This window comes from Nipponia nippon, unplaced genomic scaffold (genome assembly GCF_047370975.1).
Source record: "Nipponia nippon isolate SJK-2023a ecotype South Korea unplaced genomic scaffold, ASM4737097v1 scaffold_14, whole genome shotgun sequence".
NCBI lineage: Eukaryota > Metazoa > Chordata > Aves > Pelecaniformes > Threskiornithidae > Nipponia > Nipponia nippon.
Window position 1 is genome coordinate 10090385 of NW_028262330.1, and position 25704 is coordinate 10116088.

Sequence of the window (25704 nt, forward strand, 5' to 3'; positions counted from 1 at the left end):
TGTTAACTGTACAGCAAATTATAACCGACTATTCAACACAGTATTTTTATAGGGCTAAATCCTGCTCCTACGAGTCAACAAGAGTTTTGCCGCTTTGTAGCATGCCGCAGAGAATTAGATGACAGTTTGCACAAAGGCACTTTGAGGAGGGATTAAAATGAGCAAATAAACACATAGCAGTCATTTGAGCACCCTGGATGCAAGCAGAAATGTTTGAAGGCATAAAAGCCAGTTAATTCCTGTTGGAAATCAACAGGAGCTGAGGAAATACACACTCTTGTACCCTTGGAAAGCTGTCCTTTGACTATGGATCGCCCTAATTTCTGCTCTCTCTAAAATAAGATGGAAATGTAAGGCACTCGTTGATTTTGCAACTGTCCCCAGATTTCCTACCTAGCTGGCAGAGCTGTCTCTGTAAACCTCACTCATCACGCTGGGTACTTCGCCCTCTTCAGGTGAATCAGCTGTCCCTAAAGCTCAGATTTAAATCTTACTCTAACATTGCCATGCCATTCAGAGTAAAATTCAAAAGACAGCTATTTCCACGATAAAAAGAGGTTATTTCAGCCGCGGCTTTGTATCCACCTCCATCTAAGTCTGTCTCCGAATGTCTCTCCAGCACTACGTGCTGCCCACCCGGGAGGCGCCCAGGGGATCTCTGCCTCTCCCCGTTGCCCACGCAGATTGCCGTCACCGATGGCTCCCGGCAAAGCAGCGCGTTGCTGTCGCCAGCGATGCCGACCGGGGCCAGGGAAGCCAGATGACAGCAGAGTGCCCGGGAGAACTTTGTAGGAAGCCCCCGCAGCCTGCGGCTGCCTGGCAGGTTTGGTTTCGCGGGGGGCACGGAGCTTTGCTGCCAGCCCAGCCGGGGTTCCCCCCCCCCGGGCTGAGGGCGGCCGCACGCCGCCTCCCCTCCCTCCGCACCCGCTCCGGCTGCCGCGGGGGCCCCGCACCGGGCGGCGGCGGCGGCGGCGGGGGGGGGGGTCCCCGCTCCCCCTCCGGACGCGGAGAGGGGGGAGCCCCGGCGGGGCGGGGGGCGGAGCGGCCGCCGGCGGGGCCGGGAGCTCCGGGGCCGGTGCGAGGCTGCGGGGCCGCCGCCCATGGAGCCGAACGGGACGGCGGCGGCGGGGGGCAACGCCTCGGTGGTGGCGGCGGGCGGCGGCGGGGGAAGCCCCGGGGGCGGCCCCCTGCTCATCCTCTCGGCCTTCGGGACGGTGCTGTCGGTGATGTACGTGGCCGGGGTGGCGGGCAACGTCTACACGCTGGTGGTGATGTGCCACTCGGCGCGCTGCGCCGCCCCCATGTACAGCTCCATCGTCAGCCTGGCCCTGGCCGACCTGCTCTACCTCTCCACCATCCCCTTCATCGTCTGCACCTACCTGGCCCAGGACTGGTACTTCGGGGACCTGGGGTGCCGCATCCTGCTCAGCCTGGACCTGCTCACCATGCACGCCAGCATCTTCACCCTCACCCTCATGTGCACTGAGCGCTACCTGGCCGTCACCCGGCCCCTGGACACCCTGAAGCGGTCGCGCGGCTACCGGAAGCTCACGGCGGGGGCCATCTGGTCGGTCTCGCTGCTCCTTACTCTGCCCATGATGCTGATGGTCACCCTGACCGAGGGGGGCAAGGCAGATGGCAAAGTGAAGAGGATGTGTGCACCTACCTGGAGCGTGGATGCCTACCGGACCTACCTGACGGTGCTCTTCAGCACCAGCATCATGGCCCCAGGAATCATCATTGGCTTCCTCTACACGCGCCTGGCCAGGACCTACCTGGAGTCCCAGAGGAACCCCCCCCACAAGGAGAAAAGCAAGAGATCCCCCCGGCAGAAGGTCCTCATTATGATTTTCAGCATCGTGCTGGTCTTCTGGGCCTGCTTCCTGCCGTTTTGGATCTGGCAGCTGGTGCGACTCTACAGTAGCTCCCTGCAGCTCACCACCCAAACCCAGAAGTGCATTAACTACCTGGTGACCTGCCTGACCTACAGCAACAGCTGCATCAACCCCTTCCTCTACACCCTGCTCACCAAAAACTACCGGGAATACCTGCGCAACAGGCACCGCAACTTCTACAGGTTCTCATCCTCCTTTCGCAAGAGGGGCTCCAACCTGCAGTGCTCCTGGGGACGGTCCATGTCTTCCAGCAACCAGTACGACTACAGCTTGGAGGCCCTGGGCATGGCCACACTGAAGGACAAGTGAGGAAGAGGAGGCACTCCGGAGACACCAGGACCAGCAGAGCATCTGGCTAAGGTAGGCCTTTGGGACCTGAAGGGTCCCAAAAACTCATTTCTGGTGGTCACTCTAGTTAGGGGCAAGAAGTTGCGTGAACACAAGTATTACGAGATGCGTTTGAATTTCCATCTGGTTTAGGGCTGTCAGGGGGGTCCTGCCGGGAGCCACCAGCCACTCAGGACGAATCCTTCAGGGTTCTGGGTGCAGAAGATGAGGTGGATGCTTTGCGCAGTTCTGCTGCAAACTCTTTTCATGCTTTGCTGAGTCTTGCCCTGCTCCAGCTTTGCGCCGTTTCTCCTGTGTGATTTCTCAGTACTATCCTCAGGCTACAGCTGGCTCAGATCTGCAATGGTCCGAAATTGTCCTGGTATTGCTTAATTTAGCTGCAAGCCTTGGGTTTGCTGTATGTACTACTGTTGTCTGTTTCTAGAGTGTGTAAAGAGACCTTTAAGCCCCTTTTTCTATTTCATTTTAGTGCACTAGAGTTTCATTAAGCTTAAAGCCTCTATTTTAAAATTGATTGCAGCAGCACTTCACACTCTGATCATTCACAAACCACAAGGTAAGCTGTCAGAAACCACAGAATTAGCTAAAAAGAACTTGTAATTTTTTAAGGTTTCTACCTAAGGTGATTTGAATTTGCCACTGATTTTTTTTTTAAAGTTGGTGCCTTTCTCAACAGTCAACAGGACTTGAAAAACTGAAAATTTACCTTGGAAAGAAAGAAAAATGTCTTACAATCCTGTCACTCAAACACCTTAGACTCTAAGAAAAATTACTGAATCCTATATCATGAGGGACGTATCATAATATCCTATATCATAAAAGGGACAAATTTATTCATGACATTTCATAAAAAGCATTTTGCCTCATTGTAGTCTGCTCATTTTCTCCCCACTTAGTGTCTTGTAGTGAACCCTCAGCACAGATACTAGAGATGCCTGTAAGCATCTAAACAATTGTAAAACCTCAGTTTATAAAATAAATGCTGATTAAAAAGTGGACCATCATCAAGTTTCCCCTCACATAGTCTCTTCACCCAGCTTGGGGGTGTATTTACCAGGGGAGAGGCCGCTGTTCCCAGCTGTTCTCTGAAGAGCTCATGTACGCAGGGATGAAGCTGGGTTCGATATTCCTCTTTTCTCTTCCGGGACAGACTCCGGGGATAGGTAAAGCACAATATGAGTTGCATAAACTATTGTCAGCAGCTAGTGATGCCCAGGGACTTCTGAAACAGCAGGCGGTTGCTTAAGGAACAGTAATTTCCACTGTCTTATGGCATATTCTGACTCCCATCCACTTGAGAGGAGTCCCACTCCAGCCCTGCAGTGTTACTGGGTTCCTGTGTCCTTGGGTGATCCTCTCGTCTCAGATGCCAAACTTTAGTGTACGCTTGTGCTAAAGCAGAGGCACAAAGTGTCGACACCGCAGCCAAGGATTGAGAGCAGAGAGCCCAGCACAGCAACACGCTGGATTTTATCCGCTCGACTAACAGCAGAAAAATAAACCCTTCAGTGCACATGTTGGATGAAGATCAGGGAAGGACGTTCCTGTGCCAGGAGTCAGGCGTTCTTCTTATAGATGCAGTTGTTGGGGTGCTTTTCATGGAGATGGAAATAAGTAACCCACCTTAGAGTTGTTGTATTGCTTTTAACCACAGGACTGTCTTCAAAACACTGGTGACCACTTTGTCATGTTCCAGTATTGTGTAGACTGCCAAGCTGGGCAGTACTTCGGCTGTGCGCATGCCATTTGCCCACCTCTGAGAAAAAAAGAAATTCCTTATGTCTATAGAAAGAAAATCCCACCCTGATTTGGATCCTGACCTGACACAGTGCTGATGTGTCTTGATTTCCATTGCTTGGCCTGAGGAGAAGGTCTTCTCCCTGAGGAGAAGGCCACTTACCCACCACAGCGTTACAAGGCTGCTATAGGATGGATGATTACCATGTATGAAATAGTTGCAAGGCATAGTGTATATCTATTAAAAGGTATGTAAGGGGAAGCAGATGATGGAAGAGCTGTTTAGGTATCAAAAAGAGCATTAGGGAATACACTTTCTGCTTTAGAAAAACCACGTTCAAACATCTAAAGCCAAACAGTCTAAAACCATAGTTATTAATAAGAAGGGAAAGCTGAAAAGGAGTCGTGCCTAGGAAAAAAGGGATGAAAATGCAGAGCAGATGAGATCTGCACTTGTAGCCTAATGTGGGGATAAGCAAACAGAAGGGTTGGATTTGGGGTACGCTTCCCAAGACATCCCATCAGTCCCCAGAAGGGATTCTGCTACTCTGCTCAGCGTCACGAACGGTGCGTAGGGGATGTGCTTTCTGTGCCACACTGTCAGGGTATTAAACACCAAAGGGTTGATGGAGGACCATCCAGATGAAATGTGAAATACTGGGTATTTGTCACTCATCAGGTTTTTCAACCAGTATGTGCTTCAGCCCGGTCCCATCCCAGCACCGCTCCTCTCTCCCATCAGGCTCTGATAAACCCGTACGAGGTTACTCTAATGAGAGAAGCAGTAAATTTGATGACACCCACAAAGCATGGCATTGGGGCAGAGAAGAGCCTGTTTAACATGCAAAACTGGCCAGCAATCAGGAGATGCTGCTGTGTGTGATGAATGACGGCTCTTCAGCAGCGCAGGAAGCACGACACGGGGCAGACCTTCGCCAACATGACTCCTCGGGAGCCTCTCGTGCTCCCAGGGGTCAGAGCTCAGTTTAAAAGATGAATTACAGAAATAACATCCCTCTTATTGTCCCATCAGACCAGTTAAGCTGCCAAAAGTCAGTAGGTTTGACTCACTTCATAAATATCCCACGAGAGCAGATGTTTTAACTGAGTTCCTCTGGTCTGTAATTGGGCAAGCCTTAACTCTGTGGGCGTGCTCATGTTTTGGAAATGAGGATATAGTCTTCGTGTATTGTCCTTTAAGAACAAAAATTAATGCGGTAGGTAGCTTTGAAGGGGATTGCTGCTGCCTGTCTATAGCACGAGTCCTGTCCAGGGCAACACAGCCTTTAAGTTCCCCGTAAGGGGCAGCTTTGCCTGCAGCTCACCCAGAGCGTTTTGGGGAGGGTGTTGGTTTGGGTTTGGTAGGACCTCAGTATTCTTAAGCACATCTCCCTGGAGTCAGTGCAGGCCACACAAAACTGCTGTAAAGCAGCTCGGGCTCTTTTCTGCGTGGGGGAGAGGTATTGCCTGTCCTCAGCACTAAAAAGGATGAGTCAGGACTCCCAAGCCCATGAGATTAAAACCACATCTTGTCTCCACAACCACAGAGGCTACAAAAGAGTTATCAAAATTGAGATAGACACATAACCGGAATCCAGATGATGGGACTTTGCAAACTCTACGTATCTTGTCACTTATGGTAAATCTGAAGCATCTCAGGCCAGGGCTGAAGTAACAACAGGAAAGTCAGTCGGGCTGTAACTAAGCAAAATGTGGTGATTTCCTTGAAAACAATTTTACTTTGGCTATTCTCCTACATTCCAAGAAGGCAGGCTATGTGTACCCTGGGATCATTTATCATACCCAAATCATTGTAATCCTGTGGTTTTTAATGTGTTTTTTATAATTGTAGATTAAATTTTGCTGCAGGTTTAGTGACACAGCTGGTTCTTCAGCCAAACGGGAAATGGTAATTTTATGAAAGGCAACAGCATTTTTGTTGTTGGGCCAGAGTTTGTCACTGCAAATCTCCATACATGCTTTACAAGAAAGAAAATAGTTTAATCACTAGAAAATCTTTTCCAACACCCCTTAGGGTTTAGGTTTTTATGACTCACAGGAAAAAAAAAAACAGACTGTGAAAGAAATGCAGTTTCATCCTGCGTGCTCTTTCCTTCCTTTGTTCTAATGTACTATCTACTGCAGCAATGGCAATTTTTCTGCTTTCACTTGAAAAGAGAAAATGCTGGTTCTTTGTGGGTCAAGTGAGAATGGTTGTTTTCCCCAGACACAGGAGAATCCGTTTGAACCTTACTGAATTTTTGCATACTTTACCTTCAATCACATATGTTTTTATCATCTTTGTCCCCGCTTTTTAAAACCAAATTTGCAATAAATGCTCAAAAGCCCCACATTACAATTTAATCAGGCGTGGGAGCAAGTCATTAACGTTTTAACTCCTATTTTAGCAGTCACTTTTGGTGCTTATTGTGTGATTGAATGCCAGGAAAGCCAGTGAAATAGAGGTGATTTTACGAGCATTCGGTACCTTGCGCGGTATAGAACGCACGGCTTGCTGCCCAGTTGCATGAACCGAGGAGAACAGGCAGGGTGACTCAGTTGATAATCTGTTCCCCCATCAGCATGATGAGAGGAGAAAGTGCAGAAACTTTTCCATGAGGCCATGGGAGCAGGTAAGGCAGTAAGGCAGCACCGGAGGAATCCTGCAGGCAGCCCCTGAAAGTCAGATGTCTTTGCGGGGAAGTTTGGCTGGTTCGGGGATGCTCGGCTCCTACCGTTCCTCTGGTGGCAGCAGCAATCTGCCTTCCCTCCTGAGGGCTCAGGAAGAAACCGTGCTTTTTATTTTAGGCTTTAAAACATAGTAGTTGCACACAGTCAGGGCACAACCTAACTATGTAATAGCATTTAATATCTTTAGAGTATAGTGTTACTACAACATCTGAAAGGGAAAAATCTGTCGTGAAGAGAAATCCTACTTCAAGTGCTAACTTTCCTCTCCTGCTTTTCTTTCTATGCCGAACCCAGAGTAACTGTATTCCTGTCATTTTGCACAGCGTCCTCACTGCCAGCACCCACAGAAACACCCAGAGCTGGTGACTAACTACAGTTTAGCCCAGCTGGGGTTTTTTTTGCCTTACAATATTGGTTGTTACTGTTAGGTTCAAGTTTTTCTGGGGAATTGGAGAGACGTGGAGTTAATTGCTGTGGCTTACAAGAAATATATTGCCTTGTCTTCAAAATTGTAGCAGAAGCTTCACAGGATATAAGTACCCTTTAAAGTTATTGTTATCATTATACGTGCTTTTTTGCCCTTGTTTGGGAATGTATCTAAAACAGAGCGGAGACAAACGATGCGTCAGTTGGTAGCAAAGTATCGGGGGGGGGGGGGGTTTGGATGGCACAGGTTGAGTTTGGTGAAAGCAGAGGAAGGAGCTTGCTGCTGGCTCGGTTGGCCAAACCTCTAGGATGCCACGAGCTTCTGTCAGACACCCAACATTGAAAGAAGTTATTGAGGTATATTAAAACCCTAAATGGGACATATATATATTTTTAAATTCTAAATATTTCTGCTCAGAAATCCAGCTTTCTGCCCACACTCAGTTTCTAGCGTGCTGTATATCACCTTTGGGGGAGACTCAGTTCATCCTAGCAGGTTTTGAATGGTCAAACCTGAGCTTTGTGATCTGTGGTCCTAAGTAGAGCCTTCCTGTCCCCAAAGAAAAGGTTCCCAAAGGGATACAAAGCCAAATTACTGCAACGCTTTCCTTTTTTTCCGCACCCAAGAAAGGGACAATTAAAAGAGGAAAGGGAGAAATGAATCCTGAAGAATTCTTCTGGTATTTGGGCTCTACTTTTCTGATTCTCTCCATTTATAATTTAAATTTTAATTTAAATGAAACATTTTTGTAAACACTAGGAATGCTTCTACAGTGAGAAACAAGGTGAAGAGTTAAGAAGCATTCGCTGAATTTATTAGAGAAGACTGAACTTCAATATTGCAGAAGATCCCACCCAAACCCCTCCATCAAGATATCTGGAGGGAAAGTAGTAAATAAGTTTGTGTAAAATCAAACCATCCAGCAATATTAGCCATGCTTGGCAGAGGATACAATTCTAAAACCAAAATGGTGCTAATGCTGGAGAAGTAAAATCTGCTAGATTTGTTTCAGCTTGTTTAGGCCAGTGTCTCTCTGAGATGTCGTTAGCCTTTCCTTGTGCATTCCCATTAGGATCTTGAATTCAGCTCCCGAATTCTTAACTAAAACCAAACATGATTTCATCCAAACAAAGCAAGGGAGATTCCTGAAACTAAATGTGGTGTGTCCATAAACACGGCGTTTTGGAGACAAGTTATTGCTTCATGTATGTGCTCCTGCAAACCTCATCAGGGACATCCATCAGATTCACAACACGTCTGTGCCTTTTAGGTTTTTTTAATATCAGCTTGACATTTGAGAACCACAGGCTGGCTCTTGCAAGAAGCCTCCCAGGAAAAGGCGCTCCTGCAGCATCCTCCCTTTGGGCAGCACGGGCTGACAGCCAGCTCCCAGCATTGCACCACTCAAAATCCCAGTAACCCCACTGAGTTAAATTGAGTTTCTGCTTTTTTACTTGTAACAGATTTCTTTTTCCTTTCATTTAATACTGTAGAAGGGAATATCTTATAGGAATGGCATTATTATGAAATCAGCTGGAGCCCCAGTTACCTGTAGCCACCACATTTTGAAAGCAGCTTTCTGCCCCGGGCAGCGTTCAGATTAAGGAGCGGTAGCAGGATTCCGTGGGCAGCCTGCAGCACCCGCCTGCCTCGCGCCTCGCCGTCGCAGCGTTACCTGATCCCACTCAAGTGGATACGTTTGTCTTCCTTCACGTCATCTGCTGGGGGGGGACTCGCAGGCCATTCATCCCGAAAACACTAGTGCTGTTGATAAGTCACGCAGGCAGGCGTAGTGCAAGATAGCTAATTCAATCCAGAAGAGATTTACAAGGGGTTTGATGTTGGAGATGCCTATCGAGGCAGCACTCACCATGCTGAAGAGGGAGATGATCTGAAATGGGAGGAGGTCAGCAGTCCTGGCTTCTCGACAAAATCACCACTGACTTGCACTGTGACCTCGGGGAAGTCGCTTATTCTTGTGCCGCTGGTCATTAACTGCCTAGAAAACAGCGACACTATTTCCATTGTCCACACAAGTGTTGTAAGACATCACTGATGTGCATGAAATGTTTTGAGATCCTTGGATGAGAGGTGCTACCTACAGAAGGGAAAAGCGCTCCTTGTAGGGATAACTTACGGTTTGGGTTAGCTATTAAGGGTCGAATGGAGGAAATGTTTGTGTACCAGAACATCTCTGTTTTTGATTAATAGCAGCCGGTCAGCAAAGATGGTCATGTAGCCCACAGCAATGGCAGCTGTGCTCGGCTGGCTTTGCTGGGAACACAGCTGAAACGAGCCCCCTGACAAAAGCATCGTCATTTGAGTGTATTTCAATACCTTCTCTAAAGTCCCTCCTTGGGTGAGAAACAATAGCAAGGGATATGGTAGGGAAGCAAAATCTTTCTTCTTTACCTCCTGGGAGCCTCTGCTTCCCCAGGTTATGGGTTGGGAGCACTGGGGGCAGTGGAGGTAAAGGCAGGGCATCGCTCCCAGGCAGAGCATGGGCTGCAGCCTGCTCTGACGGCAGGATCTCGGTGCAGGGGAGGCTGAATAGGAAGAATTATCCCAACGCTCATCACCGATTGCTAAACGCAGCAGAGCTTCCCTGTCGTTCTGTTGTTGGCGTCTTTTTAGAATGATTGAATCCGTCGCGGAACCTCCGCCTGCCTGAGGCACAGCACGAGTAATTCCCACCAACAGAAGCAGAGGAAATAGCAACCAAGTAACTTTCCTTGGCTGTTTTCATTTGTTTGTTTGCTTTCATAGAAAGATGAGTTTATTACGGTAAACATCTCTCAAATTTTAAAGCGCTGCCTCTATCTTTGCAGCAGCTTCTCTTAGGCAGGATGAGAAAGTAAAGCTCCGCAGCCTACAGCGCCCAGCGTTAGGGAAAAAGCTCCTTGCAGATCTGGCTTAAATGGGGGGGAACCGCGGTGGAGGGATGTGGACAGAGCTGGAGCATCACTTGGTCTTTCACTCCCATCCATCTAAGTGAATATTTTCTCTGCCAGGCATTGTGTGCCCTGGGTATTCAGTGTCTATCTCTGTTGTTCAGAAAAAACCTGTAAGAAGTCTTGGATTTAGTCCAATAAAAGACAAGAAAAAAAAACACTTTAAACCTGTAACTTCACAGCCTCGGGAAACTGTTTGCATCTCCCCCAGCTCGAGTCCTCGTGTTCGCAGCCCCCGAGAGGCCCCCTGGAAGCAGGGACGAGCGGGGCCTCGGGTGTGGGGAGAGGGGCTTCGACAGCTACACTGCCTGCAAAATGCCGAAGTGAAACAGTTGATGTGTCACACTGAATTACTCATTCATCTTAATGAGAGCACAGAGAAATTGCTTTAGGCTGAGAGGAGGCTTAGGAAGGCAATACTACATCAGCTTCATGCTGCTTCCAGTAATAACCCTTCAAACCTGGCGTTGAAATAGGATGGGGGAGAGATGGGCACGCCGAGGGGGCTCCAGAGGAGAGCAGTGCCCAGGCACTGACAGCTGCTGGAGACTTCGGGTTTCTTGAAATCTCACCTCCTGTCAGGGTCTCGGTGCAGAACCAGCATTTGATCTGACAGCCACATGCCCCGTTTGAGACGCAGCCAAGTCCCAGCTTGACTTCCTTGCAGATCTTCCTCTCTTCTTGCCCTATTTGCTGTGCATGCAAGGAAACGCGGTACAGGATCCTCTGAACTCTGCTACAAGCGCCAAGCCCTCAGCGTGCAGGGTTAGGAGGTACAGAGGCAGCGTGGGGCACCAGGAGCGGGACGTCTCTGCCGCTCTGATAGTGTCATAGAAAGAGACAGAGAAGCTCACTGGCACAAGCATCTTGGCTTAGATCTCAAAAAAAGCATCAGAGCAACATCTTACCAGGCATTTTTGTCTTCTGTCACGTTCTTCAGTAAATATGTGTCTTGCAGAGCTCTGTGTTTCAGACTCCGTCTGTGGAAGGTCTGTGTATAATTACAGACTTCATCCCGGGACCTGCCTTAACGATGCGCGTTCCCATCGCTCTCCATAGACAGAATCTCCTGCCCACGTTGAAGAGAGCTTTTATGGAAAGATCATGGATCAAACGTGACTGTTTAGCTTATTTGTGCAGGAGAAATATGTGCTTGTTTTTATCATGTTGCTGTCTTTGGCGTTATTTTAATCTTAGGTTTTTCTTTTCTGTCTCCACGTGTTCTGTCCTTTCTTAGTGTTAAGTTTCCTTCTCAGCACCAAGTTGCAGCCTCTCCCAGGGACGCTGCTTCCACCCTCGCTTTGCTCCATAGCTAAAACCACCACCCACCAGGCTCTGTAATACCCCAGTGAGAGTTTCAAGGCTTTGGGGAAATTTCATACCCCTTGCATTTCAAATCTGTTGTTTCAGGTTGCCTGCAGAGAAGGCAGAAGTCTCTATTGATTTCCACAACCTAATCAGAAAGCAGGCATGTTTCTGCAAGTGTGATTGCTATAAGCAAATCCTTCAACTACGTTAGAGAAGTTACGTCTGCACAGCTAGGAGTATAATTTGACAAGCTTTTCCTTTACTGTTACTCCAGCTTCAGCCTCCTCTGTTCCCTCATTTAGGCTGGTACGTCTGTTTTTGCAGCCTTGTGGTTTTAAAGGATTAAGCTGTTTTATTTTATAGGATTGTTTCTGTTTTTTTTTCCAATCAAGCCAAAAATAATTATTTGTTGTCCTGATCAGATTCACTGTCCACCCCCAGGCAGCTAAACCAATACAGCTGACGGGCCGTGAAAAGAAGTGCTTGTGAAACGACATCTTCAAATCTGTTTTAAAAATCATGTGTGAAAAGCTTCAATGCACTTGAGTCTGTTCTTGTTTAAAATTTCGCTCGGACCAGTAAATGGCTGAATTCACAATCCAACAACTTTTACCCCGCTGCAACTAGAAATATCGTTAAGACTTGTGTCCTCAGAGGATTTGGGCTTTACCTTCTGTTTTCTCCTTTCTGGTTGGTGAGTGAGGCAGTGGCTTCCCTCCCTAGAGATGCACGTTAGCCCCCAGGGAGGCTCTGTGAAGCCTGGTGAGGCAGATAACCATCAGGAACCTTTATAGCTTTGCCAGAGCACCCATGAAAACATAGTGCTGCACCTTTGATCCACACTAATAATTTTTATGATGGATCTGGAGCCTGGAAGGGACTACACACTTAAGGACTGAGCACGGGGGAGCAGTTTTCCGTACGTTGCCTCCGGACCTGTGGGGTTTTTTTTCCTGTTCAGTTTTCAATTATTTGACTCACACTTCATGGACCTGATTTCCCGGCACGTTAACAGCTGGTGGTTTCAAAGGCTGCAGTTGGAGAGGGCAGTGCCTGGAATGGATAGTGATTACTTGCTGAGCTCGTTATAATTGTTCAATTATTGAATAATTTGGAAAGGCAAGCAGGGGGAATATGCGGTTAATTAAGAGCTTGGTTAATCACTGCTAAATTTAGCCTTCCAAAACAGTGCTCACCTTCCCTGGATTTGAAAACCTTTGCTTACCCACAGTGCTGGGGGAGCAGGAACGCTTTCTCTCTGGTCTTTGACTTCAGCCATCACGGTGCCACTTGCTCTTCACCTTGTGTCATGGTTTTGGTCCTTGTTCCCTACTGGCTCCCGTCTTCCCGCATTTGGGTTCATGGGCATTAAGATCTCTCTGAAGCTGCCATCAGTCTCCAGTGAGATGTTTAATTAGAAACAACTCACCTGTAAGCACTCAGGCACTTTGGGGACCAAATTCTAATCCGATGAAAAAAATGACATTACAGACAGAATAGCAAAGTACGAGCATTTAACAGAGCCCAGTAAGTGTGAGTGGGAGAAAAGCTTTCAAGCCCTCGTCATTTTTCTGTTGCTGCTGATCTAACACAGTTGCTGGGCACGTTTCTTCTGTTTGAGGTTTTTGATAATTTAAGGCTTAGGAAGCAAATGTATCACCCAGAGGATGCTTTCTGGAGCCTGGACTAACTTCCAGGGGCTCTGGGGAGTCTGCAAGGCAATGCTCAAGACAAAAAAAAGCATTTACAGCTTATCGTCGTGTCTTTACTGTTGGGCCAAGAATGTCAAGTATCTGTATGAGAATTCAGGCAGGCTTGTAACTGACAGAATTTTGAGGACTTTTTGGGAGAGTTTTGAGGGAAGGACTTAAATGGGAAGTAGCGTTTGACTCAAGATGAGTACAACTGAATTTTAAACAATTAGTGATCAGATTTTAAATAATTATTTTGCTTTGGGCTTTTATCCTTTGTCCTAGACTAATTTAACACATGATAATCTTCATGCACAGCACCAGTCAGGTGTAACTACCACCGCAGATATGCCCGTGGGATTTGCCTGTCAGCTGGCATATGCTAGTGAAAAGGGTACCCTCCTCCCGCGTGGAAGTCAACCGCAGATGTTGAGAGAAGAGAAAAAAAGAAAAAGCAAAGCCTTGAAACCCTTGCTGACCACAGGCAGATTTATTCTCTTTGCACTTCCAAAGTGAAAAATGTTTAGAGCCTCCAAGAGCTAGCGGCTCCTCCAAAACTGCATTTTAGTATGCACAAAATAATGAGGAGGCAGAGTCCGTACTGAACCTCATCCTTCACAACATGCTTCAGAACGAAGTAAACTTATTTTTTCTGTTAGGGAGAAGACATTAGAATAAGCCAGATCTTGTATGTCTGGAGACATACCAGTCTTTTACAAAGGCATCTATAAACTTCTGGTATTTTGCTTTTAGTTTAAATGCTGCAAAAAAGGAAAATAGTTTTTAAACAGTGTTTTTCAGAGCAAACTCTGCAAGGTAAATTCTGCAAAACAGAAGAGCCATCAAAGCAGGTTGATTTTAAAACCTGACAAGTTTTTAGTGGGATCTAGTTGATTTTAAATATTCCTACATTCCTTTTATATATATATATATATATATATATATTTTTTTTTTTTTTTTTTTACAGGAGAGCAAGGCATAAGGCAGCTCTTCAAGAGATCCTGTGATTTCAAGTAGAGAAGTGTTATGGGATATTCTTTCCCTGTCCCCAAGAAACAAGAATCAAGTTAACACATGGGCTAGAATTACTGTTTTCTCTTCAATTAGTAATTTCTTCTAAACTAATAAGGCTGAGACATCTACTTTAGCAAAACAATTAACGAGTACATCAATAAAGCAGCTGCCTTAAACCAGGCAGGTGCCTTTGCTTCATTCGCCCCGCTTAGTTTCAGCAGCAGTACGTGTATTATGCCCTGGAGGGTCAATGTTTGTGTATGTGGGGCCGCTGCCCTTCCCAGGGCAGTGATTTTTAGGAAGGCCACGGCACGGCCGAGCTCCGGGCTGGCTGGGCACACGGGGCTGCCGGCCGCAGGCAGCTCCGGCTCCGGCTGCCCCGCGCGAGCGCTCAGCCCGGGCAGGCACGCTGCCGGCCAGTCGCCCAGCCAATCCTCTTACGTGTCTTGCCAAGGAACTGGCATTTCATCAAAGTGGCTCCTTAGCTAAAGCTTTTCTAACTATTCTTCCTGAAACGTCCTGCTTTAATGTAAAGCTTTATGCAAAACATTTCTGCAAATAAGCTTATCAAGTTTAGAGGAGCTTTAAATTAAAAAAAAAAAAAATCTGTTTTAAGTATTCGGTCTTGCCTTTGCACTTTCTGGCCCTTCTGGGCCAGATGCTGGGCATCTCTCAGGTGGATGTATGCCACTGAGGCAGCCACACGCTGCTTCCATTCCCTGAAGTTTTCTGCTGGATTTTGGAGGTACTGTGCTGGGAAGAGGATGACAGCAATGCTGTCAGGATCTTTTCTTCTCGCTGTGTGTCTCTGTCAAAGTATCTTTCTGCAGCTCACGAGGGCAGCATGATTTTCTGCCTCTCCTGTCAGCCTCCTTCCCTTACTGGTACCAAGAAGCTACAAAAAGTCAACAACTACCATGTCCTATTAGCAAAAGATGGCTGGAGAAGCGCTGCAAACTGATCTCAGCTCTCAATACTAAGTGAAATGGCTCTAAAAACCTATTTCAGTCTCTTCTTGTGAAGGGATGCCACTCTGCTGAAGTCCCTGGGCCAGCAGTTAGTTTTACCTTTCCCCATCACGTCTACCCGCATGGTATCAGTCCCCATCAAATGTCATTTGGGATGTTAGACCTTGCTGTTCAGCACTCGCCATTACCCGGATTTAGCATTTGCTCCTTCTCAGCACCTCTGCAGCAGCAGGAGGTCTCACCCTTCCCGTCACCATAACTTCTTGCTGAGTCCCACAAGAGCCCAAACCTGATCTCCCATTCTCCCATAGAGTCTTTTCTGCTGCCACCACCTCCTTCGAGGCTCCAGATCTGGCAGATGTGTCCTCCCCATCCCTGCTGCTGACTGCATTTTGGCCGTAACAGCCAGAGCACACCGTCCGCCCCCGCCATGCCCCGAACCTCCTCCTGGGGTGGGCTCTGCGAGGGGCCAAGGGACACGAGGGCTTGTTTGGCTTCCTGCGCAGGAGTGCGTGCAGTCAGAATTCTTGTAAGCATCAGTTTTACTGCCTCTTCCCAACATAAACTGGACAAACTGATGGAGTCCTGGCCCCGAGGATAAACACCGTCGCCACTGTTTAGAGTAACTGTCTCCTGAAAGGAGAACCGTGTGGCTGAGCTGATGCCCTTGCTGCCGGGGAGCTGCACTGGGGTACGGGAGGTGCCTGTGGGCTGGGGGCACCACCACAGCAGAAACCTTCCCCTGCCATCAGGCACGAACAGCAGCAGGCCGTAAGGAGGATTAGGACTAGAAACGGTCTGCAGTTAACTCAGGTACCACACTAACAATCTTAAACTTATTTTGCAGCAATACAGAGGACTGGCAATCTTTACCTGAGTCACTTGTAAAAATTCCTGCCGAGGGCTGGTTTAAGCCTGTGCCCAAATACAGAGGTTGGCTTTTAGTTGCAATACGCCAATGTTGCAAAATGCTCGGGTTTATGGAGTTTCCATATTTCAGATTAATGTCAGCTTTTTAGCTGTTTAGGAATGGTGAATCCTCACGTGGTTAGGAAGCATTCTTGGCTATTATCTAAAAAGACCTTACTTTAATATTTATGGTCAGGCTAGTACTTTTGAAGGAGACTGAGATTAGGTGAGCTCATTAAGTCAAGCATTCTTTCCACACTTGAATTCTTCCCAACAAAATAATATTTCTCAATTTCAAGGCAGCTCATTTAGAGACAGATTTTTACTTGTCACACTGATACGAACCTGAACCACTGGCATGCTCCCTGAATAAAGCTGGCTCAGATGCACACATGCTGTCCTCACCTTTCAGAGCCTTGAACGCAACTGGAAAATACTTGTCTGCTAAGTGGAACAGTCCGGTGCAGCTGGACTACTCAGAATGCATTCAGCGAGCATGCCATCACTATTAGAGAACTAAAATCTTATTCGTTTTAAAAGATTTTGCAATATCCAAGTCCTGTTCCCACCTTTGTCTTCTCCGTACCACAAACAAGCCCTCACCAGCGCTGGGGGAGTAGCTATGGATGTCTAGAGCAAGCAGTGCCTGCAGCCTCTGGCAGCAGGTTAATAACCAAGCCGAGTCTTCTCCCCGCTGCCCGTCCATCCCGTGGGTGCCCATCCACAACGAGAAGGAAAGCAAACTAAGGTTCAGTAACCCTGTTCAGCTGACGGGCAGGGGAGAGGCAGACAACGACATTTACTTTTTAAGTTAATTGATCCACTTACTCATTCACTCCATTTAATTTGTTAAAAACAAGGCTTTAAAGGCTCAGAGGTTTCTGGTTTTTTCAATTCTGTCAAATAGTCTAATACGAGGATATTACTGGTTCTTATAACCCCTGCCATGTTTGTTACTGTAATATATGGGCCCTTGTAAGCATACCCACAATTACAGTGCTGTTACACCTCCCACTCCAGGTGTTCACTCCAGGTGAACAGCACGGCTGCTGCCGGACACCTTCACTTCTGCCTTGCTCAGGATCCTGCAAGTCACACAGCTGGCCTGAGCAGAGGACGGTATAATTAATTTAGACCTGGACATCTCAAAAGTATCTCCCTGTACAATTCAGCTATGGAAAGGCCTTTGATTACTGCCCATCTGTGCATGCTTTATGGCTGAAATATTTAATTTAAGGAGACCGATTAGGAAGAGGACAAGTTTTAACAGCCTGCTCCAAAGCCTAGATAAATGTCTTAGCTACAGAGTCAAAACATGCTTAACTTGTATTGAAAGTGATAATTTTTGCAGCATGCTGGAGTTCACTGACTCACAAGCCATCTGGAGGTGCTAAAAGCATTTAGAAAACGAAGGGAAGAGGTCTCAAGTTGCAGTTGTTGAGATGAAAATACCGAGGCTCAAGGGTGGCAGGCAGTCAGCTGTGAAGACAGAAGACGTCAAGGCTCTTGGCACTGTGTGTGACATGAGCGAGTGCCTTCCTCTCCTCCCGAGCGGCGTGCTTTCCGCTGGGCCCGCTCCGAGAGCAGCACAGCCTTCCTGAGAAAGCCACGTGCCCTTACTGCGTGCCTGTGCCGGGGCAGAGAAATGAGCTTCTCCCTGCCTGCCTGTGGCCTGAACGGGCAAAGATCTCCAACAAAGTGTGTGTATGATGAGAAAGGGAAAATAACCAGGGAGAGGACTAGATTTCCAGATACTGTGCAAGCATGAAAAAGCAGAGTAGAACCTCAGTGGCGAGTACTGAGGAGCAGACGCACATCCCCTACGCCTCAACTAAAGGATTACAAAATGAGTAAAACTTTGTCCTTTCTTATGGTTCCAAAAAAACCCAAATTTTATCAAGCCTCCCCCCCCCCCCAGACAAAATTTCTGTATACTTCTGTATATTTATGAATTCAGTCTTAATTTCTTCTTGGATTGTTTCTTATTTACAGGTCTAAATTCTGCCTAGTGCCAGAAAAGGTACAATAGACAGATGCTGTACATGGAGGACACCATCACCTAAAAAAGGCCCAGTTGATACACAAAATACATACAGAAGAAATCTTAATTCATTATTTTTTAAATAGATAGATGCAGCGTGACTTAATAGTGAATCTTGCGTATGCTAAAGTAAGTTAATCCAAACAGAATACGGACAGGATAAATAGCTTAAGTAAATGGTATTGGGGAAGGGGGCCCGTTGAAAGTTTTATGCAGTTTTGCTGCCTGAAAGCTCGCAGTTCCCAGTTCATTGTCTGATCTTCTAACAAAGCAATAAAGCAGACTGGGGCAGGGGAAACGTCAGTTCAACATTGATACGGACAGTTCAATGTGGGAGAAAGCTCCCATAGCTGCTCTCTGCCTAACACCATCTTAAATTTAACTTACCCCTCTGCTTGACTTACTTACTTTTGCTGTATTTCTTTTTTCATACTAGTGAACGACAGTTTATTTTGATCATATTCCTCCGTGTGGAAAGGAATGCCTTCCTAATTCATGTCTATCTCCCTTTAAAATAAAGAAACAAATGAGAAAACACACATTTATGGCCCACAGAACTGTCATAGTGAAGTAGAAATAATCCAAGTGCAAGATCGCTTTTCTGACTTCTTTTGCGTTGAGAAGCGCAAGGACTAAGTGGGCTTAGCGGTCGTCTGGTTTCATGGCAGCCTTTTAAGTTTTCAATCACCTGGTAAAATGTGGCCTTCTTTTTACGGGGTTATTCAGTGAATCACCTTTAAAGCCCTAATACGCAGAGGGGACTCCCAGAACACGTCTCTTCTTCAGTAACGTAACTCAGAAATAAACCCGTTTGCCTGCTAGAGGGAATGGAAGAAACTACCAGCCAGAGCCAACACATGCAGAATTGCTCCGTTAGGACCTGCCATTGATTACTGCCCCCAGATTTAGTGGCCTGGCTGGCAGGTTAATATGCTGAGGAGGTCACCTCCAAGGTGTGAATCCACCCAGAGACCTTACCCTGGCAGTGAAAAACAGTTTCAAAAGAAAACATCAAGACTTTTTTTGTGTGGAGTCAACAGCAAAGTATCCTGGCATCTACATAAACAGCTTAATATAATTGTATAAACTGATGAACAAATAAGAGCCAAATTCTCAAGGTGTCTGTCCAGAAACATCATGCCTCAGTAACCTAGTTGGCTTTTTTTGTTGTTGTTGTTAACAAAAGAATAGGAATGGTATCCATTTCTCAACTGAGCTTTTTGAACACTGGGGGCCTATTACAAGATATTTCCAGAAACAAGTAACATGAATGCTCCATAAATCTCAGCTTCTCTCTATAAATACAATATTTCCTTCAAAAAGAGGCACTGCTTTCAGGCACCTGCTCCTTCCGTACTTCTACACCACTGAGTCTTCAGCTTGAAGTCCCAGGTGCAGGTCTCGGTGAAGCTCATTATTAACAATAATCTGACCTAGCAGCTTATGGATTCACCCAGTCCAGACTCCGTGGTCAGCCTCAGGATTATCCAGCAGTAAACCTGGATATTTTGAGGTTTTTGATTGCTTTGGATGCATCTAAAGGTTACAAAAATAAAGGAGATGGTACTTCCAGGCTGCTTTAGTCCTTCCACGATACAAACTAGCCAAGCAGGGCATTTCTTGTTGTGATCCCGCAGTCTGATCTGCACGCGTAGCGTCCCACGGAAGTCAATGGGAGCTCACAAAGGAGCAGCTCTATCAGCAGTGCCTTAGTGCAGACCAGTCACTGACAAAGAACAGCAAAAAAAAGAAAAAAATAAGTTTCTCTAGGATCTGTTTCAAAATTCAGTACTCACTGACCACAAGTTATGATGAAAGCCAAGAACGCGCGACAGCAGGCAGCACCGCTCCCTGCCTTGTCATTATTTCAGCTATACAGGAAAACTGGCAAGATGGAAATGAATGTCTCCAAAATAAAGGGTGCTGTTTCAAGTATGGACAATGGCTGTAACGGAAGAAAAATGAGAGAGTATTTGGAAAAAATGAATACTGAAGAATGAAAAATCTCAAAAATTGAGCAACACTTGACAGTTCCACTACTGTTAGAAATTCTTCTTAAAGATTAATACACTGCATGGGCTAAAAGTGTCATAGGGAAAAAGCTGGTTCCTTTTCCGTTCTAGCGAGCCAGTCTATGAATAAATCAGGGACTGAGCTTATGATGATGTACCCTACTCAATATATGCCACAGGTAAAGGCGTAAGTATGCGGGGACAGAACTGAGAGATGAAATAGGTGATTTGAGGGGAGACGATGGACAGAACCACAGACAGACGTGCAGTTTCGAAATAGGACAGAGTTATTTTCCTCGGACAGTCCATCCTGAAAAGCTTTAGTACAAGCCACCAACACTCACATGGAAGATAAAAAGGGCCTAGCGAGATACTTTAGGGATAACTGGCTTGTCATTAAAAAAGAGTTGACTGGCAGGTTTCAGCAAACACAACATCAAATTAGCTTTCGGCTTCCTAAGGTTTACAGAACCCGCGATAAGGCACAGCACACTATAGGTCTTCACAGCATCTTACGAGGAGCCATAGACACCACTTCACGATGGCGCTCTCAGCCGGCTTTCCTGAGAAGACTGCCTTCCCGAATGAGGCGAAGATGATCGATGCATGTCAGAGCCAGCTGCGGTTCAGAAAGGAAATAACTCTGCTGTTCTTGGAGTGTTTGGTTGGATTTCCACACAAGGGACTCAAAAAGGAGAAACAGGAGTTGGGATTTTTTTGGGGAGGACAGAGAAGGAGGGGGGGTCGGTGGCTGTATTTTTTCCCCCCCCTCAAAGAGCCCTGACCTCCAGCAACATTTCCTAGAATTTAGACAAGACAGAAATGTTGCTCAAAGCTACACACGAGCGTGTTAGAGAGATCCGACACACACGTAAATGCTGTGTAAGGCTAGCTGGATGTAGAAGGAACGTGAGGATCTCTATATGAAAAACAAAGCCATCTTTCTTTACTGGGGAAAGGAAAGCTGTAAAGGAGAAATTCAAGAGTACAAAGAATTGCAACTGAAGAAGAAACAAAACCAGATTTTCTTGACAGCATAGTCATTATCAATGCCATTTCAGCTATGCTTTTATTTAATGTGCACATCATTATGTGCTACAGCCTCGGGAAGTACCCTGTTGAGATGTTATAAAAATAAGACATGAAGCTAAATTTCTGCTATAAATCCAAATTAAATTCTTTCTGTAAATAGAGAATCCTGGTAAACATTTCTGGACTTGAAATTCATTACGATGGAGCTTAGAATATTTCAGGTGGACAACACATATTCATGAAAATCTCAACAGAAATGTACCTTTCCAAATCGTCAGTTCATTTATGGGGAATTAAAAAACACAATGATTCCACAGCTGCTTACACAGTGAAAATCTTACGCATGAGAAATGCCACGAAGTCCACTCAGAGTTCCTAGAATCATGTCACAGGGGATAAAAAAATTACAATAAAATGCATGCTACAGGATTGAAAGCCAGGTTTACACTAAAAACCTAATCTGATAGCATACCTGTTAATTTTACAAAAATTCCTGATATTCCCCAAAACCTTTGAATGGAAAGATAGTTTTGAAAGTAGTACGATTTCACAGAAGCCCTCAGGAAGCTTCACTCGATCTCTGGTACGGGTTCAAACTCTGGCTTGCTCTCTTGCCATGTTTTCTGTTTCACCTGGGGACTTTTCACACAAGCAAGCTTTGCCTTTCCTTACCACTATTTTTCTTTCAAAATAACAAATCAACATTCCCAAATACTTGTCACAAGCACACTTTCAGGTACAAGGCTGTAAATTTAATGTCAGGACTTAGCCCCAGTTCACACTGAACACGTACTGACCTTCCATTACTCTGAACCACGAGGGCTCTTTACAAAGGGTCTCACACGGCTGGGAAACATCAAGCCAAGTTCTGCCGTCACCGTGCGTTCAATTAAGAGTACTTGTCTGCAGCAGTTTGGCATCAGATTTATGCTGCTTTAATAGAACAAATCCTGTCCTCGGCACAATCAGAGTTCTAAGGAACAGAGCACTGCCTCTCCCAGTAGCGGCAGGCAGGCTGAACCTGAAAGAGGACAGACAGTAATTGAAGTAGTTCAAATGCAGAATTATCTGTCAAGAACTGGGAAGAGATACCCTTAATAAAAAGTTATTTAGGATGTTTAAGTGGACTAAAATAAATTAAGCCAAGTTTATTTCTAATGACCAGTGAATTCTGCAAATTCCGCTCTGCCCAGGGACACCAGCCTTTCTGCAATGGCTGCTTTCCTGCTGGAGGCTATGTTCAGAATCTTTTAGAGCGCACTCTGCTTCCTCATTTGCTATTTCATTTCTCCATAGATCTAGATATCGCTTCTAAGTAGTCCGGATATTGAAGCTTCAAATAGAAAAACCTTGGTTGGTCCCAAAACGTACAGCACATTGAATTATTACATTTCTTTCAAAAGATGAATTCTCTTACCAGGTACAGCGCCCGGGTTTTTCCACAGATATTATTTGACAGGTTTGGTCATCGAACATTTTCCTGAAGCTTAAAAACTCCAAAAGACAAATACCAACTTGATTTTATTTCTGAATGACAGTCAGCGCATAGCATGAGAGAGGAGGGAGGTATTACAATGCACAGCGTCTTCAAAAGACGAAAATCCGAGAGGAGATGAGCTGAGACTTCCCCCATGGTCTAACATGATCTCGTTGAACCATACTTATATGATACAGGGCAGCTCTGAAAGTGCCATTTTCATTTAGCGCAACTCAAAGCGTGCACGAGAGACAGAAGTAACTAACAAACACTTTTAAAAGTGGCAAAGCAATTTCTATGATGGTGTTGCAGAGCGGCGATAGACTTACGGTGAAGTTCGTTTTGGAACACAGGACCTCAACCTGGAGAATCCTGACCCAAAGCCACGCAGGTCCATTCATATTTAGATTCCACCGCTATCAGGTGGTTTTGTGGAAAAGGCCCTACATTTAAATCTCAAGGCAGCATTAGGAATCAAGTTTTAAGCCAGTAAAGCAGTGGCTGGTGATCTTAGCCTGCCTTCACATAGACTTACGACTTGGGTGTAATGCAAATTTGTTGATATTAACAGGCTTTGAGAGAAGTATTTAGGAAATAAGAATCAGTTGGGTTCCATATCTAGCATCCAGCCATTTTAACAATTCTTCCTTGTCAGCAAGGACAAGGAAGCCTTTGTCAGGTTTGAGAACAAAGAAATGAAATTACAGCAGACTAGTCTTGCTGGTGCGCCACATGAGAGCACTCACAAGAGAACGAGTCCAAGGGTCCTGTCATCATCCCTCTTTATATTGATCTTCAGTGTAATCCCCCCCAATATTATTATTTCCATAAAAGGGTAGATTAAAACAAAAGTGAAAACTGTATGCATAAAATAAAAAATAATTTAAAAAATCAAAGCACATTTCCAGATTTTCAGTGTTTCACAGAAATTACATAGATTATTAATAAAACAAATCAAGATGTTTGCTTCAGAATGATTGAGAAAAAAAAATAGGTTTTCCTACCATTTACTTACCAATGCACTGACCCACAAAAATCTTTGATTGTAATAAGAAAGCAGGGTAGTTGGCAAGATTACGCATTTGTTTGTTACTTTATCTGTACAATCATCCCCTCTGCTCTGAAGTCCTTGCAATTTATTATTCAAGGAACACCACAGACTAATGGTCCTAGTTATTAGAAAAAGTCTTCACACTAAAGTGAAAAAGAGAAGCCCAAAAAGAGCTATTCAGAAACTTTCTGAAACAGATAAAACATTGTTTTGGATGAGAAAAAACACAGTATTTCACAACACAAGATTCATACTTGTGTCAGCAATAAAAAAAACAAGCTTCCTTCAACTTGGTCTTAAGATTACATTGAAAACATATATTTATGGGGCCTAAAAGTGTTTTATGATCGAGCTCCAGCTCAAGACCATATCAATTTAAAATGCAGGTGGACACCAGTTTTCCTCAGACCCAAATACCACCGTCCATGTGGTTTTGTTAGCCAGCCTTCCACCAGCAAGGCAGGGCTTACAGGATTGAGCCTAAGGAGGCCAGAACTGGCATATGGAAAACCACAGCAAAACTAGCTTTCCTCTCAGCTCTTCCCCTCCCAAATCCTACTGCCCTACCTGGGAATTAGGTATCGATTAATGCGCAGATGAGTCCAGAGGACTGGGATTACCTCAGCCCAGCTCTCCTTTTTAGTATTTACTTAATGTACAAGGTTACATGGTCAAGCCATCTCCAAAAAGAGCTCTTACTAACCTTAACGCTGGGCTTTCAACAGGAAAACTGATCACTTTCGTTATGACTCGGAAAACGAGGTGAATTGGGAACGCCGCATTCTGATCAGAGGGGTCTAATGCCATGACATTCCCTAGCACACCAAAGCATTTGTAACCCACACCCAATACGTTTTCTGGCTAACCAGAGAATTGTATTTCTGACTTTGTATTAACTAGTCCCAGTCTGCAGCAGAAGATGTCTCTAGTAATTCAATAAAAAAAAGAGTTCAAGTAAGTCCCAGTAGTCAAGCCACAGGTGTACTGCCCACTAACGCCCATGCGAAGGAGAATACACTCCTCTCAACAGAAGGTATGTTCAAAAGAATAACACTCACCTGGCTCTATTAACTCAGGTCAAGCTTCCTACATCCCATTAGTAACTGAAGAGACTAAATAAATAAACAGGTAACAGCAGCATGGGGAGCCATGTCAAGACATGGTCCAAAAGACTGTTTGTCTCTCAAACTGGAGAATTTAAAAAACAATTACAAACAAACAAAGAGCCCACTCCAGGACTCTTCTTTGTAGCCTATCCCTTTAGGACATGAAGACAAACCATTTTCAGAATACACCAAATTTAAGATGGTCTTTAAGGCACTGTGTGCAACATTTATGGAAAAGGACATGTGAAAACAAAGTGTATTACAATATATTAATACAGCTGGGAAATGCTAATTGAAAGTGAGGTTACACGATATGTTGTCTCCCTCTTTCCTCTCCTCTTGCAGGGCTTCTCTCTTTCCATTTGACCTCATGTTCCATCCCCGGAGGAATTACATCAGGACTGGGTCCCCAATGCCATGGTCTGGGTTGCAAGTAAAGGAGATGGTGATGGCATAGCGAGTGCCCCAGCGAACCTTTTCCACACGATGAAGGTTCTCCGATCCAGAGGTGAAAAAGGAAACCCGGCCTGTAAAGACAAAGTATGTAATCAGTGATGTGGAGTTTGCCGCCCCGCTGTCAGCTCTCTACACAGTTCTGCCTTTGTCTCAGTCCAGCTGTTCCCTGGCTACCTGAGAGCCCACAGGTCATCACAAAGACAAATTGGAGCTTATGCTGCACTCTGACAGCTTTATGTACTGTTTAAAACGAACATTAATCCTTTGTGCTACAAAGTTGGAGACGTAATTCCACCATATCTCATAGTTTATAAAAAGCAGGAGGAGGCCAAGAACATCTGAAGCCAGTTCTTAGTTGCCTCAAAAAAAAAAAAAAAAAAGGCAAGCAACTGTAGTGACTGTCAGCAAAGCGTACTGATTTCCTCCCTGCTCCCTGTCTAGTCTGGGCTCTAATTTTAGACCAGAGGAAGAGGAAGGTGGCAAAGAGTCTTCAGTGAAAAAATGCTCAGTGGGTTTACAAGCAGCTGTGGCAGCTTATCAGCACAGTACCAAGTATTTACTGTAGCTTTTTGTGCAGTCTGATCAGTCGC

The 25704-nt window shown here is 45.6% G+C and overlaps 2 protein-coding genes and 1 long non-coding RNA gene across 5 annotated transcripts in view; 1 reads left to right on the forward strand and 2 right to left on the reverse strand.

The window, feature by feature from the left end:
• Nucleotides 1–846: 846 nt before the first annotated feature.
• On the forward strand, nt 847–3720 carry UTS2R (urotensin 2 receptor). The gene is made up of 2 exons (XM_087751244.1): nt 847–2255; nt 2376–3720. Exon 1 carries the CDS (start codon nt 1101–1103, stop codon nt 2202–2204), a length of 1104 nt encoding a protein of 367 aa, XP_087607370.1. The 5' UTR covers nt 847–1100; the 3' UTR covers nt 2205–2255; nt 2376–3720.
• Nucleotides 3721–8559: 4839 nt separating this feature from the next.
• Nucleotides 8560–13139, reverse strand: LOC148056461 (uncharacterized). The gene is made up of 3 exons (XR_015703233.1): nt 12583–13139; nt 10958–12410; nt 8560–10868 (listed from the first exon to the last, which is right to left on the reverse strand). It is a non-coding gene; the product is annotated as an uncharacterized LOC148056461 (long non-coding RNA).
• Nucleotides 13140–22526: 9387 nt separating this feature from the next.
• Nucleotides 22527–25704, reverse strand: part of OGFOD3 (2-oxoglutarate and iron dependent oxygenase domain containing 3) — a 46903-nt gene continuing 43725 nt past the window's right edge. For 2 of the 3 annotated variants that reach the window (XM_087751252.1, XM_087751251.1), the window contains one exon: nt 22527–25185. In XM_087751252.1, the coding sequence (XP_087607378.1) occupies nt 25054–25185 (132 nt within the window). In that variant the 3' untranslated portion in view covers nt 22527–25053. The remainder of the gene's footprint in view (nt 25186–25704) is intronic. The other variant, XM_087751253.1, reaches the window with a different exon arrangement.